This window comes from Passer montanus, unplaced genomic scaffold (assembly GCF_014805655.1).
Source record: "Passer montanus isolate IOZ18808 unplaced genomic scaffold, ASM1480565v1 scaffold102, whole genome shotgun sequence".
Classification (NCBI taxonomy): domain Eukaryota; kingdom Metazoa; phylum Chordata; class Aves; order Passeriformes; family Passeridae; genus Passer; species Passer montanus.
This window is the reverse complement of record NW_024356727.1, coordinates 96,043-112,877: the sequence shown is the minus strand read 5'-3', so window position 1 is coordinate 112,877 and position 16,835 is coordinate 96,043. Positions and strand designations below refer to the sequence as shown.

General features: G+C 46.9%; 1 protein-coding gene and 1 long non-coding RNA gene across 3 annotated transcripts in view; one reads left to right on the top strand and one right to left on the bottom strand.

Annotated features, from left to right (window-relative positions):
• Positions 1–1,781: 1,781 nt before the first annotated feature.
• On the bottom strand, positions 1,782–2,485 carry LOC120506284. Its single transcript, XR_005628478.1, has 3 exons — positions 2,374–2,485; positions 2,006–2,086; positions 1,782–1,911 (listed from the first exon to the last, which is right to left on the bottom strand). It is a non-coding gene; the product is annotated as an uncharacterized LOC120506284 (long non-coding RNA).
• SYNDIG1 (synapse differentiation inducing 1) overlaps positions 1,904–16,835 on the top strand; it is a 49,682-nt gene continuing 34,750 nt past the window's right edge. The window contains exons 1-2 of one of the 2 annotated variants that reach the window (XM_039717669.1): positions 1,904–2,221; positions 12,104–12,668. In XM_039717669.1, coding sequence (XP_039573603.1) covers positions 12,168–12,668 — 501 coding nt within the window. In that variant the 5' untranslated portion in view covers positions 1,904–2,221; positions 12,104–12,167. Of the gene's footprint in view, positions 2,739–12,103; positions 12,669–16,835 lie in introns of both variants that reach the window. The other variant, XM_039717661.1, reaches the window with a different exon arrangement.

Here is a 16,835-nt window from a genome sequence, read left to right as displayed (position 1 = left end):
GGAGGCTCACAAGCCATCATGGGCTGTCCTGCTCCAACAGCCATCAGACCCAGGGAGGTGGACTTTCTTCCTCCCCACCTCTGCCCCTTTCAGATACCTCTTTGTGTTGATCCCTGTCAGTGCAGCACTTTGTGCTTCTGTCTGCACAGAAGCTTTCCTGCTGAGGTGCATCTCCATCAGCTTTGGAGAAAAGCACCTTTGGAAACAAAAAGAAAGGGTTGGTTACCACTGCTAGACACCTGACCCCACAAGTTCTTGCCACAAGAAGCTGTGAAATGTGCTGGCACAATGCATTAAGGATGCAGTGCACAGCCTGGTATTGAGGAGGACTCTCAGTGATGCTGCTGCACCTGAAGAGAATCCACCAAACCACAAACGAGCCTGCTGCAGTTCACCTGCCCCACCACAAGCCCCTTTCTGTTGCTATTTGAAAAACTTTCTCCAAAAATCAGCAGGGTACCAGAGAGCTGCAACTATTAAAATCAAATCAGGCATAGTCATCGGCTTTCCAGCAAAAGGAACACGACAATTTATGGCAAATGTAGTGTCATAGGAAAGTGGCATAATTAACAATAGTTAATTATGAGTTAATTAGTGTATTGGTAAATTCTTTGATGGTTTTGGGCAAGAGAAGAGGCTGATTTAAAAAAATGGGAGAAGTATGCTCTGGTCTGTAGCAAAGGTTGCAACTCCTGTCATTGTTGGATTGTGATTGCTCCTCTACTTAGATCTTCTTGGTTCTGCTGAAAATTTCAAGTAAACCAAATGAGATCAGATTTCCTCATGGACACAAAGTCCCATGGTCTTCACAGACTGAAGGAAGAATGTGCTTAGTTTAGTTCAGGGAGAATGGCAAACACAGAGGAACAGTGTTAGAGGAAACTATTACTTCCCTGATGTTACTGAATCTCACTTTGATAACATTATGGAAAAAAACCGATATTTTGGAAGTGTCAGAAGGAAACAAACTGCCTGGAAGCAAGAAAATTTGACTTGATGATCCAGAAATCCGTTCCCCAGTCCATTCTGCATAAATGATTTTTTTTTCTTTCAAAAAAAAAAATCCCAACAAATCTGTTTGGATTTCCCCCTATTTCATAAATACATTTGGTCACTGGAAAAATGAATTTCAGCAGGAGTTCACTATCCATCCAAACCAGCTGGTATCTCCAATCAGTAGCATTGATGACTGATGAATTTGTACTGTAGGAGCTGAAATACCTTTGGCTGCAAACCAACCCCCCTTAAAGTCATGTCCCTGTATAACCAGGATAGAAAGGCCTAAAAGTATTACTTGGTAAAGGCATAATGACAGTGATTTAGAGACTTCTATTCACAAGAAAATAAAGGTGAAAAACACTCTGGAGAATCAGGGTGATCATAATTTGGGACTATTTCTTTCTGCTGATTATGTATAAATTGTCTCCCAGTGCCTATTACATTAAGGAAGAAACTGTTTTCTCTAAGATACAAAACCTCCCTGCAGTCTGGATCAACTCAGCAATGAACAAAGGACCAGATATTTAGAAGGAGAGAAAAATCTTCTGTGAACACCATTAGGATATACTAAACACAAAGTGAGTTTGGAACACCAATAAAATTTTGTTGAAGAGCAGAAAACAGGGCTGGAGAAAAACCCTAAGATGGGATCAAGTTAGTTAACGTGCGTTTTTGAATCTTGAACATTCTCCTTCAGCAAAGATTTGCCATGCCTTCTTTTGGGACTGTGAATAACAAACGATAAGCAAGCAATGAGAGGCAAAAGCCATAACCTGGAGAGATGGAGGCAACAAAAATGCACCAGGGCTTTCCATCCTCGTGTCTCTCTCCCTGTAGAGGCAAAGGGAAGCAGTGATCTAAACAGAACATGTGATTTCCCAGCAGCATTTTGAGCCGGGGATGTTGAAGCATCTAGAAAGAAGTGGCGACAGAGAAGCTTTCAGGCAAATGACTTGGCTAGCAGGCCTGTTGGGAATGGGAAGAGGAGTGAATGAGCACGGCTTACCCCCGTTATGCAGGATTGTTAGGAAAGCGGGGAACACCCCTCAGTGCCCCGGGATGCAGCCCAAGTGCGCTGGTCACTGCGCTAAAAAATAAAACACAAACATTTAAAGTTCTCCAGAGCTGCTGGAGCTTCCCCACCGTGCTGGGGAGCTGTCCCGGGCTGCTGGCAGCGCTGGCGGCGGGGGAGCAGCGCTGGGTCCCGCCGCGGCAGGGCGAGGTGAGGGGCAGCCGGGCTGGGCCGAGGCTCGCTGAGCCCCGCTGTGTGGGGAGCAGAGCAGACCTGGCCGGGAGGAAGGCCTGGAGAGGAGGAGGAGGAGGAGGAGACGGAGGAGAAGGGGGTCATAGAAGGGAGGGTTTCGCCATACTCACCCGGGGCGGGGGTTACACACCGAGGGATGGGAGGCTGCTCCTGCTGCGCTGCAGGAGGAAAGTTGGCCGCGCTGCCGCGCAGGGCTCCAGCTCCTGCCTCTCTCACTCCGCCTGCCTCTCTCTCTCTCTCTCTTTCTCTCTCCCTCCCTCCCTCCTCCTTTCCCTCCTCCTCCTCCCGAGCCCACAGTGCCGCCGAGGCGGTGCAGGCGGCGCAGCCCCTTCTCCTGTGGCGCTGTGCAGCCCCGGGCCCGGTCCCCGCCGCCGCCCCCGCCGCGGGCATGCTGCCGGGCGGAGCGCCCGGGCGCTGAGCCGCCCCTCCGGCCGCGCCAGCGGGAGCTCCGCGCCGCGGGTCACCTTGCAGGGAGGTGAGTGACCCCCCCAGCCCACCCCGTCCGATCCCCTCCGGGCAGCGGTGCACCAAATGCCCGCTCCGCCGCACCCTCCGGAGCATCCTCCGGAGCGCGGAGCGCAGGCGGGGGCACCGCGGCTCCCGCAGCCGCCGCGGCCGAGGGGCTCCGGGGGGAGCGCAGGGAGGCGCGGGGACTGAGCGGGGCCGCCCGCAGAGGTGCTTCCCCGGTGCCCTGCGGAAAGCCCGGATCACCATGCCCGGTCTTGCCCGGCGGGGGCTGGGGGGAGAAGAGGCTTTTCCAGTGCGCGGCGAGATTGGGAACATTGGAAGGGAAAGTGCGCGCGGGGTTCTCCTTTTCCCTTCCCTCCTCTTCCCCGTGAGGAATCCCATCCAGCGCGCTGTGGCAGAGCAGCTTTTTCCCCCAGCTCCGCTCTGCCAGCCCAGGGAAGGTTGGCAGCGGAGATGCTGAGCTCCTGGCAGCCGCAGCTCCTGCCCCTTCCCCTCGCTATCCTGCTCCGGAGAGGCGCCGGGCTGAATTTCTTCTCCTTCCCATCCTCTAGTTTGAGAGCAGTGACAGCTGAGTTGGGGAAAGGGCTGGCTGAGGCAAGGAGGCAGCAGTGGTGGCTGCTGTCGGTGGCAGTGGGGTGACATTGGGGAAGTGCCCATCCTCCTGGATGGGGTATCACAGAAGCATCCCGCAAGGGGTCAGTTCTTCAGCAGGAAGAGGCTGGCAATGCGCTGAGACCTTTCTGGAATTGGCACTCCAGGAGCACAAGCCTTCCTGGAGCAGGATCGGTAGCCAGGAGTGTGCTGCAGGGGCAGAGGTGCCAGGGTCTGTGTGGGACTGGCCATGGTGGTGGTGGGGTATAACCCCCCATCCCTGGACAGAACATGGAGCAGGAGTGGCAGGAGTTGCTCCAGAGAGCAATCTGTTGAACTGTGCCTTCAAAATCACTGGAGGGGAGCTGTAGCCTCTGTGTGTAATGAAACAGAAAAAAAAAATAATTCCAAACTTTCCAGATAGATTAAATATTCAAATTGCAATTAATTAGATATTAATCTGGTGTAAACAGAGCATTAGCAACAATTAAAAGATGCTTTGATGGTCTTAAACTCAAGATGATGCATTAACTGGCACATTGAGGGGGATATTTGTGTATTCTAAAAAGCAGCCAGAACAGAGAATACACTTTCCTTCATTCATGTATTTAAATGACTTAGTTTTAATTATCATTAATTAACTGTCATCTTTAAAGTAGCTGCAAGTTGATGGTCTGTATTAATTTCAAATTACCTTGCTCCTAATACAAAGACTGATTTTACTGGACAAGGTGACATTTTATTGGCAGTTTTGGTAACTACAGATCATGCCAGGGTGTGTGTAGGATAAACTCATTTGTAGGAATTAAATGAAGTCTCCTCTCATTAGCTGGGCAGGCAGATGTCTCACACCACTGGAGCCACACACTCTGGAATAAATCTCACACACAGGGGAGGGCTCTCCTTATACAAATGCAGATGTAATGCAGTACTGGTGTACACAGGCACCACCACAACACATTTAACTTGAGGAAGGATGCTCTCAGGGTTTAGAACGCTTTTTCTTCCGAGGACAGTATTAGAGAAAATGTGCAGTGTGTTTGCATAAGGGGTTTTTTGTCTTTCTTTCTCTCTACAGCAAATTCATATCTGCAGACAGCTGTAAAATGCTTCCAGTAGAGTTATTTAATACTATCCATGTAGCTATTAAGATTGCAGATTACATCTGTGGTTATTAAGAGTCCAAATTTTGTTGTATTCACTTTGGAGACTCAAATTTTTACAGGTTGTGGTTTGTACGGTGCAATTGGGGGGAAGAAAAGGAAAATAACTGCAGAGGTGCACACAGGAGAAAAATACTCTGCGTGTACATTGGCTTTGCTTTGACAAACATGAGCAGTGTAAGTGTCGGAATACACATCCTCCAGCAGTCATGTCAGTTGTTTCTGAGTACCCTTTCTCTGGCAAAAAACCTGGAAACTACTTAGAGTAATAGGGTCACAGCAAAATGTTCCTCTTCAGATGGAGATGCCTGTGACCCCGAGGATTCACATGGAGCTGGTCTAACCTGTAGCACCTAAATCAAAATATTCTGTGATTTCAATTTGGTGCTGTAAAATCAGAAGAGTGACAAACTGGTTGTTGTCACTGCACAAGCAAAGACTGCATTTTGAAGCAGTGGTGCAGTGCATGAGTGGTGTGAGTCCATGCATGCCTTCAGCAGTGCCAGTTTTATACCTGGCATCCCTATGGATGTGTATTTGTACGTGTGTCCCTATAAAACCTGATTGTGTAAAGTTCCCTCATTTACCAGTAACTCTCCAAATCCATGCTGCATTTCTGCCCTTACACTTTGAGGCTTCACAGAGGCATGAGAAGAATGAACTGGCTGTTCACACACCAAGTTGGAATAATTCTGGCTGAATTTTGATGAGGTTTGTGTGCTTTGATTGACTGCTCAGATACCTTAAAAATCCCTAGGGAGAACAAAGAACTCTAAAATGGTATTTGCTAAAGGACAGAATCATCAAATGGTTTGGGTTGCAAGGGATATTAAGATTATGTAGTTCCAAACCCCCTGCCATGGACAGGGATACCTTCCACTAGCTCAGGTTGCTCGGGGCCCATCCAACCAGAAAACTTCCAGGGATGGGGCATAATCAAACAGTTCATCTTCTAGAGAAAGGACCTAGGAAAGACATCCAGCCTGGTGTCAGGTGCTGCAGGACAGCTGTGCTCAGTGTGCTGCTTCAGGACATCTCCCACAGCAGCTGTCCCCTACATGCAATGACTTACCCAGTCCTTCCCCATAGGGTGGTGTCCCCGTGTCACCCACACAGCTCCTATCTTGTGCTCTTTGCAACAGAACAATCTCCCTTCTTCCAGCTGCATGTGGCTCACAGGAGCATGGAGGCAAGGCTGTGATGTGGATGTGCTGCCAGCCCAAAGCCTGTGCCTCCCATACAGAAGTCCCTGAGGTCCTATATCCCTTGTCCTCCCAGAGAACAAAGAGGACAGCACTTTTCTTCATGTTCAGACAATGCCCTGACTCTAATAGGCATCAGCATTACTCATTTCCATTTTTGTTTCTGCAGGGAGGGGTCAGTGTAGGGTTAATAAAGGTCTGTAAAGGTCAAACTATGCCCCACTGATGCTGCTGCTTCATTTTCCCCTGCCTGCCCTCTCTGCCTGCAGCTACCACTCTCACCATGGCTAAATCACTTACTCTGTAAGGCTTTTGTCCCACAGTATAGTCCTGGCTCTGCAATTTTTCTGTCTTATGGAGCACAGCTGATTTTATGGCCCCAGAAGCGTCTGTTTACTCTAATCATCCTTGCACAGATGAACTGACTCTAGTAATTTTGCTCTGTTTTTCTAGCAAAGTGACTTACAGCCCTGGGGTGCTTTGCTTGGGACAGGAGGGACAGAAATTTCCATTTTGCACCAAGTCTGCACCAGCACACTGTCTTCCTATTCTGTCATCTCTATATTTTCCATCTGTGCTTCAGGAATACCTCAGGTCCAGCCTGGAGCACAGCACTGGGGGTTTACGTGCAGAGCAAGTGTGAGGAAGTGTCTTGTCCTGCTTTGCTTCCTGCATGCAGTGTGGGAAAGCAAGCAGAGCCAGATGAGCAGGCTGTGTGCAAGAACTGGGCTCTCTGGGGGCTTGGCTGCCCATCAGGAATGAGGCTGGAGTGAGTTAGCAGGGCCAGCCCTGGATCCACATTTGGGTGTTCCTGTCTCTGTCACAAACACAGTTAAATGGGAATTTAGGTCCAAGGGGAGGCACAGGATTCAGCCAGCAGGCAAACCAAGAGGGCCAGGGGATGTTGTGATGTTGGTATTCATGGGAGAGGCTTCCAACTTCTCTTTTGGAAGCTCTTAAAGTAAGAATTGCTCCTCATGGCTCAATCTCCCCAGTATGAAATAGGGAGTTTGAATATGATTCTCCTGGTCTTCAGTATTGGGGAGCCTCTTGAAAACACAGCAGGAAAAACACAGCCAGACTTTCTGACTGCTTTCACTCTGCAGAGGAATTGCCAGAAGTGGCACAGGTGTCAAGGTGTTTTTACCCTGGTGCCTTCCACAATAGCCAGGGTTATTTACACCAGAGCAAGATGCTCTTAGGCCAGTTATTTATTATCTGGAAAGTGCAGTGAATGAAAAAGTTGTGAGTTCAGACTGAACCCCACTAAGAATTAAGGCTGAAAATTCTGAGTTGTGAAGAATTGCTAGAAAAGTCTGAATGTGTCTTTTTTTTTTTTTTTAATTGGAGGCAACTTGAGGCATAGTGAATTAAAAGCCAGCTTGTTCAATTAAAAATAAATAAATGAAACATTGCATTTCATTTTAGCTTAGGCAAAATACTTCCATCTGCTCAAAAGGAAATACTTTGTTGTAGGAATAACATTATTATATATTAGGTCGATGCAAGGTAATTCCTCCTTTCTTCCCCACTCCATTCTTTAGTTCAGATACTGAATTAAGCAATCAATTATTCAGGCAGATATGCAGATGGTAATTGTTTTAACATATATCTCTGCACAGGCAATCAAGAGACCTGGATTTTATTTCCAGCTCTATCTTGACATGACCTTGGGCATTTCACCATTCTCCAAGTTCCTTGTTTTTAGGAGGACAGATCACATCTCACAGCAGATTTGCTGCATATTGGTAATACTAAAATAGCATGGAGGTCTTTTTAATTCCACTGTTAGCAATGAAACACTTAGCTATCACTAATGCATGCATTCCTAATTTTCCCAGTGTGAGTAAGTTGCACTGCCTTACGAAACTCCCTGTAGTTTACTTAATAGAGTAAAAGGAATTCCAGCTGCTGAAATACAGCATTCCCTTGAAACAAAACCTACTTTAATAAGCCCATCTAAATCAAAGAAGAAAAATACAAGCGGAAAAGGGTTTTTTTCCTTCATTTTGTTAAATATTTCACTTTGTAATCAGCACTCCAGATCCATACATTGTCTGTGATTTTTCTCTTGCATAAGGACTGTATTTGTTGTTGCAGTTTCTAAATGTCTGGAATGCCTCAGTCCATGCTGAATCTTACTGCATTGTGCTTTAGAAACTCCCTCTCACCTGAGAGCTCATGCCAGGAAATCTGCAATTTATGTGGGGCTTGACTGCTCTTCAAGAGAGCTTTCTCCCCCCTGCTTTCTCTGCTCTGGCAGAGGGGAAACCAGCTTCAAACCCAGGGGCATTTTGTTGAATCTGATAATCCTGGGGCTGAATCACCTTCTGCTGCTGGCACAAAGGGTCACTATTGCCACTTCTTGCCATTCTGGTGATTTAGAGTCACTGAGGGATTTGGGAGCAATACTTTTGGGGAGCATGGGAGACAGGTAGGAATCTGTAAGGATCAGAGGGATTCAAATAATGGGATAATCAAGTTAAAGGAATCTCAGGAGGTCTGCTGTTCTGTCTCATGCTCAGAGAGGTCAGCTCTGGGATCACACCATGATCCTCAGAGTTTCATTCAGCTGGGTCTTCAAAACCTGCAAGGGTGGAGACTGCAAATCCTCATTGGGCAGCTTTTCCCTGTGCTTGACTGTCTTCATGGAGAAAAGATTTCCGCTGATATCCAGCAGCCCCATGCAGAAGCACATGAGTTTTTGATGCTTTTTTCCTGGCTGATGACCTGCCAGATCTGCAGAGAATGGCAGAGGGTACAGCCTCAGGCTTTGACAGCAGATGGGGACTCTGCCTTCAGCCTCACTTGCCTTCATCTTCCAGTTTTCTTGCCAGTGAACCAGTCTGCTGGGCAGGTGATGCTTGGTCTGTGTGGATGAATGTCCTTCTGGTCTGCTGTGAGGAGGTGGCTGGGGCTGGTCAGCCATAGCCCAATGTTCCAACTCTACGGCTTGCTCAGAATTCAGGGGTTTGTATTCAGAGTTTCCCAACTGCACAGGACATTGGGTGCCTGGCAAGGGTCTCCAGAAGGCTTAAGCTGTGCAAAGTCCCATGGAGAGGAGGAAAACAGCATCCTGTCAGGTCCTGGGAGAGCGAAGGAGATTTGGCTGTAACAGAGCTGGCTTCTGCTCCTTGTCTGCTAGACACTGGGGCACTGCATTTAGCTGTTCTCTCCCTGCCCTCCCTATAGCTGGCATTTCTCTGTCTCACACCCTCTGCTTAATTAGTTTGTCAGGCACTGTCATCGTAGCAGGAGGCTGCAGAACACCCAGCAGAGCGTGGCTCTCAGTGCAGCTCCTCATTGTAGCTGGGCTCTGCTCTAACACGAGTGATAGCTTAATAAACCACAGCACTGCAGACTAGAGATCCTGGCACTGCTTGCAGCTTCTTATTAAAATAAGAAAGGAGGAGGGGGGAATTCAAGAAACTGGAAAGAGTGAAGGTTAAAGTAATTAATGGACTCACTTTTTATAGCAGACTGGGGTAAAAATGTCTAACCCCAAGGCAAACATTAGATTGCAGGTTGATATATTGATTATATATCTATCAATAGATAGATTGATTAATAACTTGAACTTGGCGTTTCCTTCTGGTTCCCATCTCAAGTATGAGTATTTCATACTCAAGTATGAAAATGCAGAATTATTTCTGGTTGGCCTCAGTGCCACTGAGTGATTTGTGGGACAATTAAAGCCATGCAAAGTCAGAAGAAATCTGAGTCCAACCAATTAAAATTAACTCTGCATCTTGGAGCAGACTGAAAAGCTTTTTTATTTCAAGAGCTCTGATGAATTTCATTCTCCTGTCAACATCATTCTGAAACCTCACCATGGTCATAGGTAATGAGAGCTTTTTTCTGCTTTGAATGTTGGCTTCCTGCAGAGGAGGCACCCTCCCTTCTCCTCAGGTGGTCTGTCAGAGGTTACCTGCTTTGGCACTGCCATCCAGGGATTCTGGGCTGCAGGGAACCTGGAAACGGAGCAATCTTAATTTTAGGACGTGCCTGTGAGTCACAGGCATGTGGGCCTGGCCCTGGCCATGTCCATGAAAGCTCCCTGTGAGGGTGGAGTGGCTGGATCCACGTCCAAGGAGTCCCTGCAGGCAGGACAAAGGCTCTGAGCCACTGCAGAGGCACAGGCGCCTTTTTCCCCTAAGCATCACCCTAAGTGACCATGTGCCACTCTCTGTCACAACTCCATCTCAACCTCTTCAGGAGTAATACTAATATAATTATTTCTTTCTCTTTTTTCCCTCTCTTAATGTATTATCTTGAAAAGGCCTGAGTCTCATCAGCCTCTTCCCATTAAGCAACTCTCTTGCAGGGCCAAGAACGTTGGGTCAGGCTCTGGTAAGGCAGGCAGCCAGCTACAGATTAAAAAGCACCTGGGGTTAAACCATTTACCTTGATTGCATGCTGCCATCCACATCTCCCTGCTCACCTTCCCTGGGGCATGCTGCCTGCCCTGCTGTGTGGGACTCCAGGGAGGATGTCCTGAGCAATGGACTATCCCTGTTACCAGAGGAGCTCTGTGAGGGAAGGATGCTCCCTGTCTTGTCTTCGCCTCATTTTGGATGTTTTTTCCCACTTTTTGCCCATGACCAAGGGGAAAGTGTCATTCAGAATCTGCAATATTGGTTTACAAGACTGGTTTAAATGCACAGAAGGTAAGAACCTGCCATATAGATGTTTAGATCCATGGTAGAGGCTGAGAAACAATGCAGCTCCAAATCATGCAATAAAACTGCCCTAAAATGGCATTTTCCTGAGTGCTACTTAAACCAGATTTTGCTGAAATGATGTGACCACAGGCAGGTGCAAGGCCTGACCCAAGCTTTCCAGCCATTGATGCAGTGACGGAGTGCTGACCTCTTCATACATTTCCCTAGGAGAACATTTGTTTTATTTGTGAGTCTTCCCCCAGTTTCTGCTACATCTGTGGCATACTCCTCCTGACCACTTCACTTTGCTTGTCAGGTGGCAGGAATGTGTGCAAGAGGGTTTGTAGTTTTTGGATGAAGTCCCTCTGGCTTCAGCAGGGTTGATGGTTGATGTTACACATCAGGGGGCCTCTTAAATTTTCAAGCCAGCTTGGGAGAAACTGAGCAAAGTCTGAGAATTTACTCTTCTGCCCATGGGGATTTACTTTCATACAGTTTCTTTGGGGGAGGTGGGAGGAGGAAGTGGAAGGTTTGTGGCCAAGCAGCTGGAGGCCCAGCAGGATGCTCCTGCTATCTGGATTGCACATGTAACTTCCATGGGATCCCACCATGGTGGAATTTCTCTTCTGTAGCTTTACTCCTGGTTCACTGAAGAGAACCACTGAACTGCCTGACAACACGAGAAAATGGGGCTTTTGCATGTTAAACCAAGTGCTGTGAATGTAAATATGTCAGCACTCTGGGTCAAGCTCTTGTGTATGTTGAACAAGTTTTTTGCTTAATTGGTAGTGTTAGAACAGCTCTTAGCAGTGGTTTAAATACCTCTTGCATCCAAAAGAGAGACTGAAGGGATTTGGAGTCTGGAGTTAAGAGGAAATAATGCTGGGCTTTTGCTAGACATTGCTGTGTTAGAGGTTGTCTGACATAAAAAGGAAATAGAGAGAAAGCGTTGAGTAAAAAAATTACATTTGTTTATGTATTGTTATGTATTGTATATGTATTCTTGGTTTCCTCCAGACAGCACAATGGGGACAGGTAATCCTGCATTAATAATTTGGTCTTAGGGAATATAATGTGGAGAATTTTGAAGTCAGTAGAATGTCTGTAATTTTTATGCTCATGCCCAGAAACAAACCCCTGAATTTAGAGTTCCTGTGGCCAATACATAAAGTATTTTAAAAGGCATTTTCCTTTGGCTACACCTGAGAAAAATCAGCAGCCTGGTGAGAAAGTGTTTGGGCTGGAAAAAATGGATTTTCAAAGGATAGTAAAGCACTTGCCAAGGGCAAGGGTGGCTGCAGACATTGACAGGTGAGCACAGCACCTGCCCATCTTTTGCAGTTGCAGATGTCTGAGAACTGAAAATGGTTCTTTCAGGAGATTTTTTTGGTTGTTGTTTTGATATTTTTTTGGTTTTTTTCCCATCTCTTATACAAAGTGTTTAGAGGAAAGGGATGTTGTTCCCAGGATGACAGCTGTGTACCTGTGGGAGGCTGGAGCAGGCACCAAAGCTATTCTTTGATGGGGTCCATCACTACCAAGGCATTTCACCTCATCTGTTTCCCTGCATGCCCTGGATGTGGGGCAGGTGTTCTTTGCCTCCCTGAGTGGGGCTGTATTTGGAGAACTAAATCAGGGTGTGCACAAACATGGGGCTCTGTTTTCTCTTGAGACTGTACAGAAGACAAGCTGACCTGAGTCCCTCAATTCATTGCCTTTGTCCTCACCTTCATTTCTGTTCCCTTTCTTCATCAGGAAAATGGGAGCCACTCACCCGGCGTGAGCTCTAAGGCACAGCAAAAGCAAGGCCACCGGTCCCATGCCTCAGACAGCTCCCAGTATGGATGGCTTGGTTGAGCAGAACAGCGTGCTGATGCACAGTAAGATCACTGAGGCTGGGAAAAGGAATGGCTTGATTAACACAAGGAACTTAGTGGCAGAGAGCCGAGATGGCCTGGTCTCCGTGTACCCCACCCCTCAGTACCAGAGCCACAGGGCGGGCAGCCTGTCCTCTCCCAGACGCCCGGAGAACGGCAGGAGTGACCCCGTGCAGCAGCTCCTGGACCCCAGCATGCTGCAGCAGACAGTGGAGTCTCACTACAGGCCCAACATCATCCTCTACTCCGAGAATGTGCTGCGCTCGTGGGGCGAGGGCCTGGGCTCGGAGTGCTGCGAGACCACCTTCATCGAGGAGCGCTCGCCCACCAAAGACAGCCTGGAGTACCCCGACAGCAAATTCATCGACCTCTCCGCCGACGACATCAAGATCCACACCCTCTCCTACGAGGTGGAGGAAGAGGAGGATTTCCAGGAACTAGAGGTCAGATGTCACTTGGGATACCTGGGGAAGGCTGGGAGGAGGAGGGCATGTTGGAAATTAAGTGTACACCCCCCTAGAGATGAACAGCAGGGGATCAGCTGCTTTTTGGGTCAGCTGTATCACTTTCTCCTCCAACTAGGACAATGAATGATTGCTCATCTTTATTTGTTGGGTAAGGTCCCAGATCTGTGGATACCGATGGCAAAATTCCCACTGGCCCTAATGGAGATCAGCATTTCCCTTCTGCCTCTGAAGGGGCTGGTCAGAAACAGAGGAAGACCCATGTGCTTAAATGCTGTTGGGGCTGGGAGCATCTGTCTATCTGCATGGAGCCCATCTTACTCAGCAGGCCAGCATCATCTCTTGCCTTCACCTGACTTGAGCAGAATGTTTTAAATTACTGGCTCAGACACAACACATTCCTGTCTCGGAATGAATGCAGAAACAGAAGTCTGTGGGTTTCAAGCTGCAGTGGATCCTTGTCTCTGAAATAAATGATATTTTTCTGCTGGAGCTAAACACTTTTTAGATCCAAATACAATGTTTTCTACAGGAGTCCCTTTCCTCATTGATTGCTCACTGTAAAGTAACAGGGAAGACTATGGGAACAACTTAGTTCTTTCTTAAATGATGCATTTTTAAAAAAATTTTATTTTAACCAGAGGCCCAAGTGTGGCAGGTGTAAAGTAACAGGGAAGACTATGGGAACAACTTAGTTCTTTCTTAAATTATGCATTTTAAAAAAAAAATTTATTTTAACCAGAGGCCCAAGGGTGGCAGAGATTTGTGTTTGCCAGTGTTTGTGGGAATGGAGGGTGAACATAATGCTGGTGATCTGAACACTTCCTCCACCATTGGTCAGAGACTCTTAATCTAGCAAAGACCCTCTGGCTGTCTAGAGCAAAGCTATGCCTTCAAACATGAATGTCACAGCTGAGATAGGGACACTGGTCGTGTTTCTCTGTTGCTGTGATTTTCGGTTAGGACCGAGATCCAACAAGCCCTAAAATTTCTATTTTCACCTCCTGTAATACCAGTGCCTCACCCTGTGATGAGCACAGGGGAAATCCAGCAAGAGCCTGACTTCCCTTTTATTCTCTTTTCTCTCAGTATGGGTAAGGTGGGAAGAGGGAAGTGTTTTTCGCAGTACGTGCCATTAATGCAGGATTCAATGCCTCCACAGGGAGACGGAAAGCTTCTCTCTGAAGCATGTGAGAGTATTAGCTCAAATCACACCCTTCCACAGAATTTCAGAATTGACCGTGGGAAGTATAATTTCCTTAATCAAAACAAAATTCCTGGTTGCTGTCTTTTTGCCCCAGTTTCCTCTCATGCAGTAGTGACACAAGTGACTGCAGCACACATGGTGTTATTGACACATCTGGCCTGACATTCAGGCAGCAAAAAAAAATAAAAAAATCTCCCTCTCATCAATTCAAGTCAAGAAGACATTCTTGAGTCAACTTTTGGAGAATGAGATAAAAAAAGGCTGGGAAAATGAGCAGCATAAGGAAAAAACCTCTTCAGAGTGGTACTGGAGGAACTTGATCAGCTTTTCACAGAGAACATTTGTGTCTTAGAAACCAGCTGTAGAACTTCATCCTCCCCTGATCTTAAGGGGAGAAATGAGACAGTAAATTTTGGTAACATGCTCTGACAGTGTGTGCATCCTTTTCCTTGGCTCCTTCTTCTTTCTGACCTGTTTCTCTGGAAACAGACCTGCTGAGATGAAAGGTGGCAGTTCTTGAATGAGTATAGAGCATCTGGAATCGCAGATTCCCTGTCTCATTTGAGTCTTTGGGGTGACGCTGTGCTCACAAACACAGGTGTGTGCACAACCATCTTGACCTCTGTGAACAAAGTGCTCAGAGTAAGATGTTCACAAAGTACACGACACTCCATGGATTGTCCTCTCCATCAAAATTTCTCCTCCACTAGGAAGAGGGGAGGAGAAAGCATGGTTTGGATAAGGACCTGGTTAGCTGGAAACATTTACTTGGCTAGAAGCCTCTGCTTTGAGAGCAGTGTCTGTCTCCATTGCTGTGCTCCCTGACCCACCCTGTGAAGCACTGAGATTTTCACACTCTTACATGAACTTTTCCCTGATCCCAAAGGATCAACCTGCTGAGCAGCTGTTTGCAGCTGTTTGCAGCAGAAGTAGCTGCTGGCAAGTATCTTCCATTCCAGGAAGGTCCAAATTCTGCAGATTCAGCTGGTCATGCAGGAGAGGAGAGATGAATTTGACAGCACCAGACCAGAAAAAAATGTGTCTGCTGTGTTGTGCTCTTCTGGTTCACAGAGGCTGGTGGACAGAGTCTGTGTCTGTGTCGCCAGATGTGTGAGGGCCTCCTGGGCTTGGCCAGAGCACAGCTTCATTAGAGACCTAAATTCATGTGTGGAGGAGACTCTAGGGATGGAAGAGCACTATTTAAGGACAAACAGCCACTGTGTAAAGTGATGAACCATGCCAGATTGTTAACTACACAAAAACAGCACCTGAATCACACAGCACAAGTGTGTCACACTAGAAAGAGGTTTTTTCCCTGCCAGTTATTGACAAGAAGCAAATGCTTTTTTACTTACTAATAGGTGGGATGGGAAAGAGTGAGTACCAGGACTGGGAGCAGAAGTGAGGAGGAACAGGGTGACACCACAAAGGTGCACATTTTGCTTTCCCACCATGAGAGTCCTAAAGGGTTTGAGTCTGCCACAGAGTGGCACAGGACATTGCTGTGTATCTTGTCACGTTCACTGTCAAGCCACAGCTCGTTGAGGCGTGGAAGCTGCAGAGTGTCAGAGCAGACCAGGGCTCATGTCTGCTTTGGCACTTCTTTCTGGGATAAAATTCTATCAACTAACCCCTATTTGGAAACATTGCAAGAGAACAGCTTTGTGCAGAAGAGGTCTTTTCTCCTGAAAACTGAGGGCTACCTCCTGATCTCCACATGTCAGTGCAAGGCAAGTGGAGTCCCAGCTTGAGCATCTCCATAAAATGCCTTCTGGAAGACACACCAGCCATAGGGTTGTGAGTCATTTCTCTTTCTCCATGTCTCCCTGGCGCTGCCTGCCTTATACCAGAATGCCTGCTTAGGGTTTTTCAAGATGGATATTTAATTTCTTAGAAATGCAAAAAAATTGATCTCCTCCCTTTGTAGTGTCCCCCCCACATCAATGCAAGACTCTCAGAGGAGGGACACAGGCAGAAAATAATTTTATTGCAGGTCAGACTGCTTCTAACATGATTGCCTTTTTGAAAAGAGTTGGGCTCTTGATAACCAGAAAGGTTGCTGTTCTCTGGCAGAAAACTCTGCAGTAGAGAAAGGTTCTGGAAAAACACAGCCATTTTGATAAATTCGGTTTTGGTTTGAAGAATTGACCAAGCCAAGCTTCAGGGTTTGCTTCTGTGTTAGCTGTCAGCCTCCTCAGGATGGGCCTGTCCAGCTCAACATGTCTTAGATGAGATGCTGGGAAGGAGACACCTTCTTGCCTTCCCAAGTCTGGGGACCCTGAAGAACGTGGGAGGTGCGACAGAGGAGCAGGAGACATCCTGATCATGGGTTGTACCCTGCAGCAACATTTCACCAACTTATTTGTAGGGAATTTTTACTAGCAGTGCTTCTCAACTCCTGGTGGAGTGTTGTTCAGTCTGCCTAAGAAAATCATAGTTTTCTGGAGGGGAAAACATCTCAGAAACAGCTCTCATTAGCATATAGAGCCCCGCTTTGCTCCAGCAATTTCCAGGCATGAAAACAGAAGGCTGCACATTCTGTCAGGGATTTAAACTTCTCTCTTCCATGCCCATCCCTGAAATCAAATGATTCCCTATTTAGGCATCTCTGTAAAATTTATAAATATCTTATGAGTTCTTTACGCCACAACTAATAGACAGACAACTTGTCAAATGTGGCGGCAGTGAAATATGAAATGAGTTACAAGATGAAATACCCTCCTGTTAAGAGTTCATGTGCCATCTTTTATCCAAAAATAGCATTTGTCATATTATACTCCTGCTAGTTTCCCTCCTAGCCACTAGGTAGATTGCTTATTTAGAGAAACCCAAGCTATTCATGGCAGCAAATTAAATTATTCATATACGTCGCATAAAAGAATACCTTGGAGCTCTCTCTTAAAACCCTCTTACTTTTTCCCAGCACCCAGCAATATCTG